The sequence below is a fragment of the Haplochromis burtoni genome, unplaced genomic scaffold (genome assembly GCF_018398535.1).
Source record: "Haplochromis burtoni strain Fernald_Lab_line unplaced genomic scaffold, NCSU_Asbu1 Contig_4, whole genome shotgun sequence".
Classification (NCBI taxonomy): Eukaryota; Metazoa; Chordata; class Actinopteri; order Cichliformes; family Cichlidae; genus Haplochromis; species Haplochromis burtoni.
This window is the reverse complement of record NW_024582365.1, coordinates 5851420-5867778: the sequence shown is the minus strand read 5'-3', so window position 1 is coordinate 5867778 and position 16359 is coordinate 5851420. Positions and strand designations below refer to the sequence as shown.

The window sequence follows — 16359 nt, the reverse complement described above, 5'->3', positions numbered from 1 at the left end:
CACACACACACACACACACACACACACACACACACACACACACACACACACACACACACACACACACACACACACACACACACACAAAAGAGCACAATTTAGCATATGTCTTATAATGGTCTGACAGATGCTTGTAGGCCTATAATGTTTTATAGGCCCGACAAGGGGAAAAATGGGATTACTTCTTGTCACCTGGAGGACTGGCTTTTACTGCTACTGCTTTTAGTTTTGATCTGTTTTGTTGTATCTATATCTTGCATCTGTCAAGACAAACTTTCTCCACATGGCCAGAGGCTGGACTTTGTTGCTAAAGCACTGATGACAAAGTAGGAAAAGAAATGTTTTCTGGATGCTTTTAAATGAACAGTCCCATATCTGCTTGCAAAGTAAGGTGTTGGCTCACAGGACAACCGCTTATTTTGTCTGCCTAAATGTTGACAGTCTCACTTTCCTTGTTTTTTATTCTTTTTTTATGTCACACCTGCTATTTCCTTTCTCACACTTTCAGATATAACAATTTTCTGGTTGGAAATGTATCTGGCTGTAAGTTGTTTATGACAGTCCAGTCATTGGATGTGAAATCAAACAGAAAAGGGAACAAAAAAACTGAAAAGTTTCACTCCCAAGTCATTTGCAACTTACATTAATTACTCAATCTGTTTGACTATTATTTTAGAGTCGTGTATTCATCTCATTTGTTGTCTGGCATCCTGTTTTTCACTTTCTCTAGCTTCATTTTACCTGCACGTTTCAAAACTGAAAGGGTTTTGATGATCCAAATTTAGCAGGAGGCATCTTTTTTATTCTTCTATACTCGGTTTTGTTTGATACAAATAAGTAAGTTTCATCTTGTTGTTTGCACCTTGAATAGAACAATATAAGAAGTGTCCTATTTCCATAATAAAGGTTATGAGTGTTTAGCAGTATCTTCATGCTGTAAAAAAACAAAACAAAAACCCTGTAAAATATCAATAGGACATCAACATTTCTATTCTATTACAAAGGGAATGGATGCATTGCTCACAGCTCCTATGTGGTAGAATTGTCTAGGTGTCTCACATTCTTATGAGACAGCTACACAAAGAAAAAGAAATTACAGAAAGCTACAAGCTTCAGTGACTAGTATGTAGCACATATAGCGAATAGCACTACGTGTATGTATAGCAGAATGAAACTTGGCGAAGGGAGCAGATTCAGTTTTCAACGTACTGCGTTTAGAGAAAAAGACATTATCATATGCACCAGGGATGCGAACCAAAACAGCGAGGTGAGTCCAGTGCAGTTTAATTTCATATTTTCTTTCATAGGATTCTGAAATGATGACAGAGTTTAAATCTGAAGCTTGATCATGTGCTTCATCATTGTGGCTGATTTGGGTTGTACGCAGCAGCACAAAGGGAATTTTAATTAGTTTTGGGTTTCATTATCCACTGTTATGTAAGCGCACCATTACATTGTGACTAATTATATAACACAGACATAAATTGTCTATTTGCATTAAAATATATTTGTTGGCTGACACCAATAAACCAGCCAGCTAAATGTTACTGTATTATCCACAGAGCTGACAAGGCAGTTGATCAACCACTGACTTTCACTCACATTCACACATACAGATAACTAATTTGTCTAAAAGCCATACTCAGAAGTGCACTGCGGGACCTGACTAGATCTGTACTTCCTCTCCTCCTCTCTTTCCTGTCTGTCCCGCTCATTCTCTCGCTCTCTTTCAAATGGTTCTGTCTCTCCCTGTCTCTCCACCTCTCCCTCCCTCACACTCATCATGTCTCTCTCTCCCTCCAGTCAGGCCGAGCTGATCCTGTGGATTTTGACATTAATTCAGTGGAACTCATATAATCCCTTGTCAGATTATAGAGACACACACACACACACACACAGACATGCACAGACATGCACAGACATGCGTACAACACAGATATGCACCATTTAAGTTAAATCCAGCAAGTAAATACCTGATATACATCGCTTCACGATTGATGTCCTTGTAAAAGTTCTGCAAAGACAGAAGGAGGGGTTGGTTAGTGTAGTTTCTGTGTGTATGTATGCCTGTGTTCGCATGCATATGCATATATAACTGATAGAGGTTTTGAAACTATGCTATTAATTCCACGTTTATATTATACTATATTATACACCATAACATGCTGTATCACACTATACTATCCAATAATATGTATACTATACTGTACACTACACTACAACACAACACTATACCACATTACACTATCCTATTTTATACTATACTACAGTACTATACTATAATACTGATTGCTTGTGCTTTAATGTGGGAGCGTGTGTGTTTTCAAGTGTGCGAGATAAACTGCACAAACTCCCAGTTTAATTAAGTTTAATGATATCTACAGTGAACAGAGGAGTGGAACGAACTGATGTAACCTCACCTCCCATCACTAGCACAGGCCAATACACACAACAGCACCAACAGACACATAATCACAAATGTGACAAATTATAGTTAATTTTTCCACAGTATACCATCGAACCATTTTATATTGTCAAGGGTAAGATTTATTATTTATTGGACAATGAATTTTAAATTTAGGGAGCTAACATGTTTATATAGGGTGCCCATCAAGAAGACAAGTAAAGATTTGCAGCAGTCCACCTGTCTTTTAAATCTATAGCAACACAACTTTCAGTAGAACTACAGCATCACTTTCTATCTTTTATAGAGAACAATACAGCAACTGAGAGTTGTTTAAAAAAAATCTACACATATGTATGCTTAGTATATTGTAGATATAGTGTACAGTATGTGTACTGAGTTAATATCTGTAACAACGAAAAAGAAAAATGAAACCAAAATGATGTACTGCAAACCTTTTGAGAGTACTTCTTATGTTCAAATAAGTTTGTTTTGTTTTGATAGTTCATCTACATGAAAGAGCAGAATAAATATGCGTGTGACTGTGCCTGTGTGTATAATTCCTTAGTAAAGTTAGCCTGGGGGGTACGGTTAGGGGAGTGCACTAGTGCCTGCTTGTGGGCAGAGGGGATTTTTTTCAGTTGGCCAAATGAATGAAACAGAATAGCTAATGGGCAACTGCCACAGGCTACAAACTAAACACTCCTGCCATGTACCAGCAGCCTCCACCTTGGGGGTGGGGGATAAAGAGTTATTCTACATTATTATTCAAACACAGATGCATCCATCTGTCGAATTATGATTTTTTAAATGTTTGCATCTTGGAAATGAAAGGAAAAGAGTTTTGCTGAGGTATCATACGATTTAATCTGGCGTGGAAAAGATCATATGGTGGGTAGATGGCATCCATTACTAAACCTAAGAATACTGTGGGGGAGAATCTGATTAGGAGATCACATAAGAGAAAAGATGTGGAACAGACAGGAGCTGATGCAACCCACTGCAAAATGTAGGAGACCAGACAAGGAGATGAATCTTTGCCTTTAGATCAATCAGCACCCAAATTAAATGGGGGAAAAGAAAAAAGGCCTTGGCACATACGACAAGAAATAAAATCTGTGTTTCATAATAAACTCTTGGCTGGTTTGGATTCTATATAAAACAAAGTTTCACATTATATTGTCTTTTCAATTACTAATGGATTTATTGGTGTTGATGTGCGTACATCTAAGATCAGCAACTCTTTGCTATGAGACACTACACCAACAAGGCACTGTATATTGCAAGAATCACAAGGTAAGTAGCAATAAATGCTAATCCATGATGACACAAACATATCACACTTAGACACTAGAAAGCTAATGATGATGATGCTAACAAGACTTTCAAGCGCTGGCAACTTTGCCAGCTGATTTCAAAGAAGGTGGTTCTTACCAGAAGATTGACTGTGCAGCTCATGCGGTTGTTGCGGCTGTCATCGCTCATCACGGTGCGGTAGTCAAGGAGACGAATGAGGAGCCCCTTCACCAAGGAGACAAAGTGCTGCACCTGTGGCCTCAGCGTGGGTTTCTCAGCAGCACAGTCCAGCAATCTGGCAGACATGCTTCCACAAGTTAATCATCAGAGACCTCTGAGAGGGTTTTACCTTGTTATTCAGGGTTATTCAGTTTGTCTATTAATGTACTGGCAGAAGACCAGAGCCAAGTCTGAAATGCTGCTCATGAGAGTTAGCAGGAAATCGATTGTGTATAGTGAAAAAAACTACAATACTTACATGCTCTCCAGTAGCTGCATGTAGCGTTCATCTCCTCCACCACCCTCCACCTCATGGTCCAACTTCAGAATGATCTCATTCTCAAACTGCCGAAGATTTTATTATTATTTTTTTAAAGTAACTATTATATTCTATTGTATTCTATTCTTAATATACCAACATCCTTAGAAGGCAGACAGATAACAAATTACAAAGCTCTGGAGCGTCATCGTATGCTCATATCACATCTTTTATTCTTTTTATCAATTGTTTTTCAGGCTTTCTCTTTCAGGGTAAACATCAAACAACTTTGCATCACTATCTACTGAGTCATCAGATTCCCTCTCCCTGCCTACCTAATGAGTGATCTTTGTTTGTCCTTTTGTATTTAAAACAAAGAATAAGTGTTCGCTTGGGTAACACCTCACAATAGTGCTATGTGCATACAGTCCAAGTAACAGGGCAAAATATTTTCGGTATCAGAACAAAAGGACATTTATCACTCAGAGCTTGATTAATAGCATAAAGAACAGCACTGAAAATGGGAAAGCAAAGAGTGGGACAAAAGGTAGATTAAGAAGCAAAAGACGGGAGCAACAGAAGTGGAAATCAATTATGCATGCAAGCATAATTAAGGTGTCTCTTTTACTTTTATCTGCTGCATTACAGGAAATCAATGCGGGAGCACAATGTGTATGTGCCACAGTTATAGTTTTTCTATTTCATTTGTTTTCCTTGTCTCTTCTTTTAATTTTAGCATGTATTCATAGATACAAATGCATCAAAGTCTGCAATATATAAGATTTATTTAAGTATTTTTTGTATCACGATTACTTTTTAAATGGCTCGACTGTCTTAAGTTTAGTATGTATACTAATTGCTTGTGTTCCTATATGTGTGTACCTTGCTGAAGTTTCCAAAACGTGCATGTTCACAGGTGATCATGTCAAAGAAGATGGGAATAGTGGCCCTTCTCAGCTCTTCCTCAGGGATCAAAGTCATCTCCAGGATGGGACCCACCATGCCGGGGATGAAACAGATTTTATGACTGCCTGAAAAAACACACACATAGAAATAAACACACGTAATTGCTCGTATATGCAGACACAGCATTTTTCACTCACCCTCAGGTAACACTACAGGTCTCTGTCTGGCAAATACAAGAAGTATTTTTCTTCTACAGTAAGAGCTTTAGCTCTGTGCAGGATATAACCCTACTCTTCTGTACACACCACAGAAAACTGTGATATTTTTAGTGCACTGATATATTCAGATTGGTGTCTGTCAGTGTGAAACGCTGCTGACTCATGAACCTTTCTATCCACAGTTTATGAAGAAGAAAAACTACACATTACAGTATAGTTCTTACCTAGTTTATACCAGATGTCACGGATTGCAAAGCCAATAAGCCTTCTCATATCTCCATATCTGGAATTCAGAGTGTGGGACAATAAGGAAGGAAAAATACACAGAAAGAGAAAAAAGAAGACATTAGAATGTTAGTTTGGAAGCAGTGTCCTAATCAATACTGTTATTACTGAGTGGAAAAGATAATGCTCACCTACTCTTACTCAACTTGATCTAAATTAAATGCCTATCTACAGGTAACACACACTTTTAATAAGTAGTGGAGTTTAGACAGCAAACAAAGAATCCTAAATAGACCACAAATCAGTGGGGAGAGTAGGTGTGGTAAATTGGGAAATTAAATAGCTCTTCTCTCACTTGGCCAGAATCTTGTTCCTCTTGGTTGGTGAGAAATGTTGAAGCTGCAGGGACTCCTGGGTAATAAACGCAACTGCCAAGTGGAAGTAGTTATTCCACAACTAGACAGTGAGGAAGAGTGAGGAAGGGAGGGGATGCAGAGAAAGATAGCATTTAAGGGGATTCAGACACAATAAGAAGGATGGCATCAATATGAGACAAAGCTCGGAAATATTGCACATAAAAATACAGTTACCTGGACTTCAAAGTCATCGTTATTAAGGAACTTTTCTTTCATAGTGTCAGCATATGTATTGATGGCTCTTAGGAACACCCTAATGAACAGATATAAAAAAATAAATCAAAAAGACATGTCAATGAAGTAAACTTTGCTGTGGCTGTGTTTGATCAAACTGAATGTTAAAAAAAGGAGAATACGAGTAAAAAACGAATAAAAGGATGGGATTCTTTAAAAAACCACAATGCAGCTTATTTTTTGTTTATCAAAGAATTTAGCTCTAGAGCTTAAAGCCACAGCTTTAAACTGTTATTCCAGACAAAAAAATGCAATATCGCATTCAATTCAAATCTTCTGTCACAGTGATAGATCATGATCGCAAGTTAACAAAGTGTGCAGGTGTATTGGCGCGATATGGCCTTATGGATTTCTAAAGTTAAGTAGCAAAACTACTCTCAGGCTCCCTCTGCTTCAACACTGTCTATCTATCACCATTATACAGAGCCAAATGCCATTCCTTCTCATTCCCCCTCCTTCTTTCATTTTCTTTTAAGTAGGCTTTTCTTTCTATATCTGCACATCTTCATTCTAACCCCGGTCTGCAGACTCCTTATCAAACTGCCTTTTCCTGTACCTCATTTTCAATTTTTCCTATTTGCCTTTTCGTCTGACACAGCTTTAGCCTCCCTTTAGCTTACATCACAAAAAACACTGATAGCTTTCACTCCATCGGCTCACACACAGTCATATTTGCCACATCAGCCGTTTTCATCATTGCAGCCTTGATCCCAGCTTTCCTATCGCTAACTTATCCCTGTGTGGGTTCATGTGGATGAACCAGTCGACTGTTGATGTCGACTTTTTAAATGCATAAGCTGTAGCTCATGGGCAAACACATGTAGAACCATGTAAGAGAAGACTTTCAAACTGGTTCTGTGCATGTGTGTGTACATATCTGCAATATGTTACCTGTTCTGTACCATGATCATGGCCATCCAGTCAGACGGATACACATGTTTCCCAATCAAGTCCTTGAAAAGGAGGAAGGACTCCATTAGGAAGTCCTGCAGTAGAAGAAGACAAGAAGAACAAGAGATAAATGAGAATATAGAACTGTACTACACAGCAATATGCAAAGTCTTGAGCCACCCTTCATTTATACTTTGATAGGAAAATGAGACATTTTGCTGCACAAAAATGACAGATATAGCAAAAATGATACAAATTAAAACTTATATGTCCAAACAGTTACTTAATTTCTTTTTTTTATTATTTGTCAGAAGGCTCAATAAACACTCCAGTTTTTACAAAATCCAGTTTTCTGCCATCTGCGGATATGTGTGTGAGGCACTTACCACTAGATCAGTAGTTCCACTGAAGGTTTCGATGTATGTAGAATAGTGTCGATCATCCATCTGACTTAGAATAGCTGTCATGCAGGCAACAACCCTCGACTACAGAGGTAAAGTGTGTAAAAAGAAAAAGAAAGAAAGAGATAACCCATTACTCTTAGCCTGAGAGCTACACATCTTAAGCCGAAAACTGAATCATCCATCCATACATCCATCTATTTTCTAAACCACTTATCCATTTCAGTTTTTGCTTGGGGGCTGGAGACTATTCCAGTTTCATAAGGTGAGGGGTGTGTTACTGTACACCCAGAACAGGTCAGCAATCTATTGCAGGGTGCTTTTGAGTCACTTAAGGTTATCCATACTGCACCAAGACTGACGCATAGTTAAACAGAAATTAAACTGTGTGCATCAACAGCTCGTTATTACCATGGAATTTTCAGATGATCATAATCACTATAACCAAACCCAATCATTGCCAGGAAGGCTGGCAGTGTCTGTAGTTTCTAAATTACATTCTATAGTTTACATCGTGGCACCCTGCCACAAGGTGAAATTAAAAAGAAATACCTTCCGAATGACTCGATCACTCCAAATAACAAATACAGAACTAAACCGCTCAGACTTTCTGATAACAACAAATGAGAAAAGGTACAATGAACTTCAGTAAAAATTCATTTTAACATAGTTCATCTGATTTACTTGTTGAAAAGATAAAGAGACGAAAACCTTTTAAACATCAACAAAAGCAAGAAGAAGAAAAAAAAAGCAGTTCAGACAAAAGTTCAGTGATGTGGTCAACCTTAATATCACCACAAAGGGGCTTTATAGTGTGATAACATGTGATGTTGTCTAAAAATCGTTAAGCAAAAACGAAATAGAGTTTGAATGTTTCATGTTTGTGAGGGTCATCAGTTCATGCACTTAACTTGAAATATGGCCCAAGCTGAGTACACATAGACACACGCTGAGTTTAGCATTATCAAGCGTCAGCGATAGAAGATAGAAAGAGTCCTGAGACAGAGCAGGTGGAAGAAGGAGCTGCGACTTCTGTGAGAAAGACAGACATGAAAGATGAGGCTAGGCATGAAAAAGAAAAAAAAAAAGTTTTACCCAAGTTAGCTTTAAATCTGTGTGAAAAGTACTGAGGAAAAACTCTCTCGAGCTGGATTAGAGCAGAAAATTCATGGGAAATTTAGAGCAGATCTTTCCACATCCAGAGGCTGAGAGGGGGAAGGCACTGAGAATGGTAATGGTCAATGAAGGTGAAGAAAACAGAGAAAAAAAATACAGAAACTGATCTGCATCAACTTGAAGAAAACATGAATAATTACTGGCATGAAAGAAAATGTGAATTTATTTTAAGGTTTGTGCATATTATATATGTTCCTAAAAGTGTTGAAATCTTTGCTGATTAAGTGAAATTTTGTCAATCTACACTCTTCCTCCTTCATGTTCTCCACCAGCTGGACTACTGTTGCATTTTCAATCATTTTTCTTGTTGATTTCATCGACTCTTTTTGCCAGGTTCAATTTGACTTCTTCAAGTGGTCTTTAAATAAATCCTCCCTCCACATAATCATCACACCACTGAGCCTCAAAAGGGCCAGAACATTTTTAAACACTGGTAAACACTAATATGTTTTACCTTATATGCCCTTGTTTTGTTACACTACATATAGTTTTTGTTATGATCCTCCTTCTGCTGCTACACTGAGTTCAGTAAACATTCAGAACAGGTATTTCTGCCACCGGGATTTGTGAGAAATTATCCTTCGGAGTTGGTGGCAGAAAAGGAGACACGAGACAGAGATTAAGGATGATGGATGACTAATTGAAGATGAAAGATGAATGGCATCTAACGCGATGACAGCTTTAATTTGATCAAAAGTGGCAGGGTTTGTGTTTGTGCTTGCCTGCATTCTAATAAGCAACGATACTTTTTCAGTCATGTATGCAAACAAAACTTAAAAGTTCATTAAAACTTCATTAAAACATAGCTGTGAGCAGCAACGAAGGGGGCAAGCGGTTCAGCAGGGCACAGTCACCATGGCAACTTAATGTGATCGTGTTAGAAACGTGACTTTAAGCACTCATAGGAAACAGACAGTCTTCACAATGTGGTCCCGGGTCTGTGCTTTACGTTTGGATGTAATAGCTCTGAGCATTGCTGAGATATGACCTCACTACAACATTTGTAAGCTTGCTGCTGATTTCAGTTGACTGTGACCGATTATTGCCTTTAAATAATAATCAAAAAATCAAAAAAATATGTCAACTTTGGTTATCATGGGTTTACGGCTTATCAGTGACAACTTTGTGGAAAACGTCAAAAACATTTTCATAAAAATCAAAACGTCTCAGCATAAGCCACAAAGTTCAGCAGTACGTCATTTGTTAAAAAGTCATCCACGTGTTTTAAACTTTGCAACTTTAAACCAGTGGCGGTGCAGGCGTGGTCAAGCCTCAAACACAACACGAGGGATGTTTTTTTATTAAGCTGGTTGTTTTTCAGCTCCTGATAGCAGCAATGGTGGTGACAGATGTGTAAGAAATGCAAGGACAGAGACGCCGAAGCTGCCAAATGATCAAACCATTCTTCCATTGTGTTAGTCTGTGTGCTGCAAAACTGGATCACCTGTCAAACCGACTACATGATAATCTTCTGCTATTTGAGATGATGCGATAGTCTTTTTATTTACTTGCAACATTGTTCCTTAAACAGTAAAATAAAACACAGCTGTGCTAGAACACGTACATTTCAATTTCAAAGTAGAGAAACAAAAAATAAATGAATAAAAATCTGCAGCTTTGTGTGATCCTACAACACTTTGCAAGTGAATTATTCTTGAATATATAGGATTGATTTTTATACACAACTTGATTACAGTAAATCAACATCATCTTTTATATTATCTGTTAATGCTTATACATGACGACACAAAGTCGTGTGAGTAAAACAGCAGTACACATAGTTTGTGGTCCCATAAGGAGGTGCAGCATTTATTCACCACAGCACTTGATAAAAGGCTTCTGTGGGTTACACATGTGTTTCCTCACTCTCAGCCCTTTTAAAAGCTCTCTCTCTCCTCAAGATGCAATTAAGGACTTGAAAGATCGTTCATTGTGACAAAGGAGAAACAATTTAGGGTCTTGGGAGGGGAGAGGACTTGAGGATGCATAAGTTAGCATAATTAAAAGCACCCTCGGAATCCAGGGACTGTCCCTGAACGCTGTGCCACATTTCTAAACTTTTAACATGCAGTCCTTGGGGTTGCCAACAGACTCTAAAGGCAGGAGGAGAAGAAGAAGAAAGGAATGAATGATGAAATAAAAAGCATACGTATAATGGGTGCCTACAGAGCTTAGTCGCTAATAAATATCTTACTGAGAATGTATGTTCTTGAATGCGCGTGCGTGTGTGTGTCTATGTGTGTGTGTGGTTTTGTGTATTAGTGCTCAGGGTATAACTACCCCCATCCTCCACCCAACCGTCTGCACTATGGTGACACCAGAGACCCCATCACCATACTTCCTTTTTTAATCTCGCTTCCCTTCTTTCACATTTCTCTTTCCTCTTATGTCTCCCTCTTAAAAGTGCTGGGAGATCAGTTTAGTGTGACACCTAAGTACAGAGTAAGTGCTGGAAGAAACACTTAAATGAGGGAACAATGATTAGTTTGTGCTTAAATAACAACTTATCTGTCACTAAAATTAACTCCTGTCATTGAAAGTAAACCTTAGTATGAGAAAACACTGTTATTGACAGCAGTGGCAAGTCTTTAAATTATGCATATATACTAATATATGTAATTTAGTAGGAAACTCTCCCCAAAGGTGGTAAAAACCAACAGACAGGATCAAGAAGCACAATTAACTCTATTTTTTTTCACCCCTCGCTCTTCCTTTTTTGCCTCCTTAGAGTGCACTGCCTGATCAGTAATAGGATTAGGAACACACACACACACACACACACACTTACTCAGGAAAACTACTCAACAGCTCATACATTTTTGGTTTAGTGTTCACTCTGCTGGTGTATATGTGGATGTTACTGTTTTGAAGTGTAGGTCACGTGTCATATTGCCCTACTTCACTCTAATTGGTGTTCTCTGAGGGGCAGTGCTCTCAATCTCCTTTAACGCCATCTAAACACGACACAAATGCTGAAAGGGCCAAATATCTAGCCATCAAATGCTCCTGCGTCCTCACACATGAATGTGTTTCATCAACACATTGTTGCATGCAAAGACGCATGGAAGGTATATTTTTGTTGTGTATAATAATAAAACTGCAAACAATCACACTGTGTATGACAGAGAGAGAGCTTAGGGCTTGTTGAGGCAAAGGCCTTACACAACAGCTAAAAGATTACTGGCAAAACATGGCACAGACTTTGCCAAGGTCTGAGATTTCACTCCCTTCCTCCTCCATCCTTTGCTTTCCTTTAACCCTTTAAGACCTACCATAGAACCAAGTCTGCCAGAGCTTATATTATATTTTTACATGCTGTAGTGCCATTTTTGGGAGCATTTCAAGTTGATATACATCAATACAACCATTACAGCCCAAATTTAATAATATGTATGCATTAAGTGCATAGTAATAACATAAACTGCAAAAAAGTGCAATAAACTGCAAAAAAATTGAAAATTGTTTTTGTTTTTTTAACATATATTTCTAGTTAAAGAAATTTAAGAGGCTTATCCTTCAAAACTTTAAATACAAAAAAGTTGCACAAAATAGTTTCCCACCACAGGAAATTTATTTTAAGTGTCTTCATAGTTTTATTTTTGAAATACACCAATTTTCATATACTGCAGGAAAAACAAAAATAAATATTATAATGCAAATTAGAAAAAAAAAACCCAGCATGTGCATCAAAACAAACTATTTCGAGCAGTGCAATATGAGTTCTAAGCATCCCAGAAACAACACAGAAAGTCATAAAGTCAAAGATAACTTTTAAAAACACCAGTAGAGGCTCATAAGGCCACGATGGTAAAAAACTATATTTTCGCAAAATGACGTCACTTCCGGTTTCGCGCAGGTCATGGCGGACATGCGATAGTTCACGTAGGAAGTGTTACAAACAGCTGATCGGATCGGCAAAGCGTGTTTCTGGAATATTATGTTTTTGTTGCTGCAAGTGCTTTTTATGCAGTTTTTGCAAAGCTATATGTGGAAGGAAACTGTGACCTAGGACAAGCTGATGGCATAAGATGTAAGTACAACTCCTCCGGTTTCATATGAAAAAAAAAATTATTGCGCTAGCTCACGTGATTGCAGAGCTACCAGGATTTAAAAATAGTTACGCAAAATGGAGCGTGTCCGCTCCGACCGGCTTTAAAGGGTTAATATGTCTATCCATTCTGTCATTCTGGCCACTGCTGTTGGCAACAAATTCACAGCTGTAATTTCCAAGTTGCTTCCAAATGACAGTTACCTGACAAAGCAGTTTGTATCCTGATAACTTTCACTGCATATCATCTGCTGTCTGATAATGTGTTGCTGTCATTACTGTGGTGACAGCGTCAAACGAAATGTCTTTACTGATAGTGATAGCAGCGATAGATCTCAGTCAGCATTCATCCACTCAACAACAGATGATATTAGGAAGATATGATTTACACTCTCAAATTACTAGTTTGAAATAGTAATTGAACCCAGATGTTACACCTGCTTACAGCTTATAGTGAAACTGAAATTCTATTGTTTCTTGAGCCATAATTAGCAAAAAAAAAGAGTGAAACATGAAATTTTTGTGTGGAATTCCAGCCACCAAATGACAGAATTCCTGGTTGGTCCACTGTAAAGCCAAAATATAAACAGAATACAAGTAGGATTTAATAGCTATATGTTATTATTATTTGTAACTAATTTATGCTTGCAGAGATGTATAGAGATGTGTGTTTCACGTCCATGATTGCTAACCAAACTAATCTAATACACCAAAAAAGAGGGAACTTTTTTCTGAGAAAAGATTTTTTTCTAAACATAGCAAAAAAATGTGAATATCAGGATTTCACCACAACATTCACATTTACAAATGTAATCCAGGCTTGTATCTTAGGTCTATTTGTACAAGTCTCTTCTCTGAACCTAAATTCCTGCTACTTTCATTTTACAGACCAGCAAGATCCATATGAGTGCCCCTAAAGCAGGAGAGATATGTGCATTTATGGACATACCATAACTTTATCACTACAAATGACAATTTACCTCTGACATGGAGACAGAACTGTTACACTGGAAGGAAAATTACACAGTATACTTTTCTACCCTTCAGCTGGTAGACTGGCACTTGTGTTGGAAATTTGCCATATAGAGAAGCTAGCATCTCAGATTGTAGCGTCAACCCTGTGATTAAGGCAAGAATACAGAGTAAGACACAGCTGCCAAGGTGTTATCATTTGGTGCTGTTGCTAATTTGACGTTATCGCCTACAAAACACCGTAATTGAGAAATCTCAAAATGCATTAGCATGACATTTGAATGTCCTTAAAGTTATGTTTCGTGTGGTAGATGACAGATGACAAAATCATAAACTACTAATCTAAGGCCAGCTGTCCTCTCTCAGAAGACAGCTGGCAAAAAGAAAGACAGATTGTTCAATAGACTGAGGCAATGCATTTAACAACAAACTTTATTTGGAAAAAAAATTAAAGTTAAAGTTAAGTTTAAATATTCTTCCAGTTTCTGTTGGACTGCTTTACATTACCTAAAGCCTTAGAATCAAACAGAATAATGAAAATAGGAACACAGTAAACAATAACTAAAAAAGTATGGAAATAACCATGAAATTGTAAACTGACTCAATTAAGCCTTCATCACAGCCACCCTAGTGAGCACACTGTTGTATCTATATCATTAGATCAGCACTATCTAGTAACTATATTATTATATTAGTAACCCCTGCCATCAGCCTCTGTCAATATTCTCACTGATAGTGGTAGCTGTAAGTTGGCAATCCCGAATTAATTGCTCATATTTTTTTGAGCCTGGGCTTTTCTGTCTTATAAATGTTACATAGACTCTATGACAGTGAGTTTGAATTTTGTTTAAAGTTCATTATGCCCACGAGATGCCCAGCGGGATAAACAGTGGAACGACGATGGATGCAATTAAATATAATTAACATATCATTAATTTTAAATTAAGACAGAGAATTAAAGCATTAACTGTGACAGTCCCAATTTAAATGCTTAAGGTTTTAGGGTTTAATCTTTACACGAGTAGCTGTTTCTGACATTGACAGAACTGCCAATCAATAGTGTGGAACAGGGAATCAAGTAGTGCACTAAGTACACACTGATCTACGTCCATGTTTTCACCTTTAACAGTGCAAATAACCAAAGACATATACATATAGACACTAGCCTAGACTAGTGGATGACTATCCACTGGAAGTCATCTGGAGTTTCAATTTAAAACACAGGGCACACGATAAGAACAATCCATTCAAATGACTCCACATCAGACTCCACCAATGATGCCTTTCACAGCAGTCTATATCCCGTTTGTGCTCTCCTCACCAATCTCCCTCTTTACCCTCCTCTGTGGTTCCTTTTGTGACATCCCCCTAAATGAGAGGTCATTATGTTGCTCTCAAGTGTGATTTGTCATCATCCTTTTTTTTTAAAAATAGAACATCTAAAAAACACATTCTCACTGGACAATTGCAGCACTCCTTACTGTACTCCCTCACAGCGACATGCTCAACACTGACCTCCTTGTTACACACAAATACATGCAGACACATTTTTTCCAACACCTGTGGGCTGAGGTGAAATGTAGAGAGGTGGTGGGTGGGGAGACTGTTGGAGGTGGTTGGGGAAGGGGGGGGGTGACAAAAGAGATGGATTGTGTGCAGCAGTAATTAGAGCTGCTGTGTTTAAGGATGGATTGGTTGCATGTTTGTTTGACTCAGAGCAACAGAGAGAGGTAGCATGAGTGTCTATCTGTGTGCATTAGACAGCGTATGCAAACCTGCACGCCTGTTGACTGTTCAGAAAACAGATCAATGTGTCCTCAGCCCATTTCCTACTCATGTAAAAAGAGCCAGAATCAGTTAACGCAAGTAGGGAAGAGTGAGAGGAGGGGAGGTCAAGGGAAAATGAATGAAAAAAGAGAAAAAAATGCAGTGAAATAAAACATTTACAGGCTTAAAAAGAGGACAGGTTTTTGTTTTCTCAAGCTCACACACCATACACTCTCATACCCCTTCTCATCTTCCTCTCCCAAATCAAATTACCACGACCTCTAAGCTCTGGCACAACTATCTCATGATTCATGGCCCTCGCGTGTTTCCGTGCACACGTGTAATATTTTTTAAAAGCCTTCATGTGTTGAACTGCGGTGACTGCTGCTTATGCAATGTGCATAATTACATTTATATTTGTCACACTCACATACACACACCATTTACCTCATCACACCAGAGGTCAATTGAAACACAACACAAGGTGAGTCAACCACTTTGCAGTGGTGCATACATCGCCAGTTATTTTCAGATGGGGGAGGGGTCAGGAGGGACATTTATATGGACACTGCATCAAACAGCCGCTCAGGGAACACACGAACTCGCAGCGTTTTAAAGAAATATTCAAAACATTTCACTGACAATCACTGCTTAGAATGGAGAATCAAGCTCGACATTGCATTGTGTTATTGCACAAGCATTACATTTGTAAATTCCCTGCAGCTTTATTTCTTAACTGCTAACAGCCTAACAAATGTTTATCCTAATGAAACCATACAAGATCAATCCCTAAACCTGAATTCTAAATCTGAAAGCTGCCAGTAAAAGATGTGAAAAATGGTAAAACATTCTTGTCTTCCTTGATGCACGACAAAAGAAGAAATTAATTTATACACACACACACATGCAAACACACGCACGCACACA

General features: G+C 38.1%; 1 protein-coding gene across 1 annotated transcript in view; it reads right to left on the bottom strand.

Moving 5' to 3' along the window:
* LOC102306027 (dedicator of cytokinesis protein 2) overlaps window positions 1-16359 on the bottom strand; it is a 94792-nt gene that overhangs the window by 12368 nt on the left and 66065 nt on the right. The window contains exons 27-35 of the mRNA XM_014335109.2: window positions 7455-7553; window positions 7069-7163; window positions 6118-6196; window positions 5883-5983; window positions 5527-5585; window positions 5061-5209; window positions 4179-4264; window positions 3839-3995; window positions 1974-2014 (exon numbers count right to left, since the gene is read on the bottom strand). Of these exons, the coding sequence (XP_014190595.1) occupies window positions 1974-2014; window positions 3839-3995; window positions 4179-4264; window positions 5061-5209; window positions 5527-5585; window positions 5883-5983; window positions 6118-6196; window positions 7069-7163; window positions 7455-7553 (866 nt within the window). The remainder of the gene's footprint in view (window positions 1-1973; window positions 2015-3838; window positions 3996-4178; window positions 4265-5060; window positions 5210-5526; window positions 5586-5882; window positions 5984-6117; window positions 6197-7068; window positions 7164-7454; window positions 7554-16359) is intronic.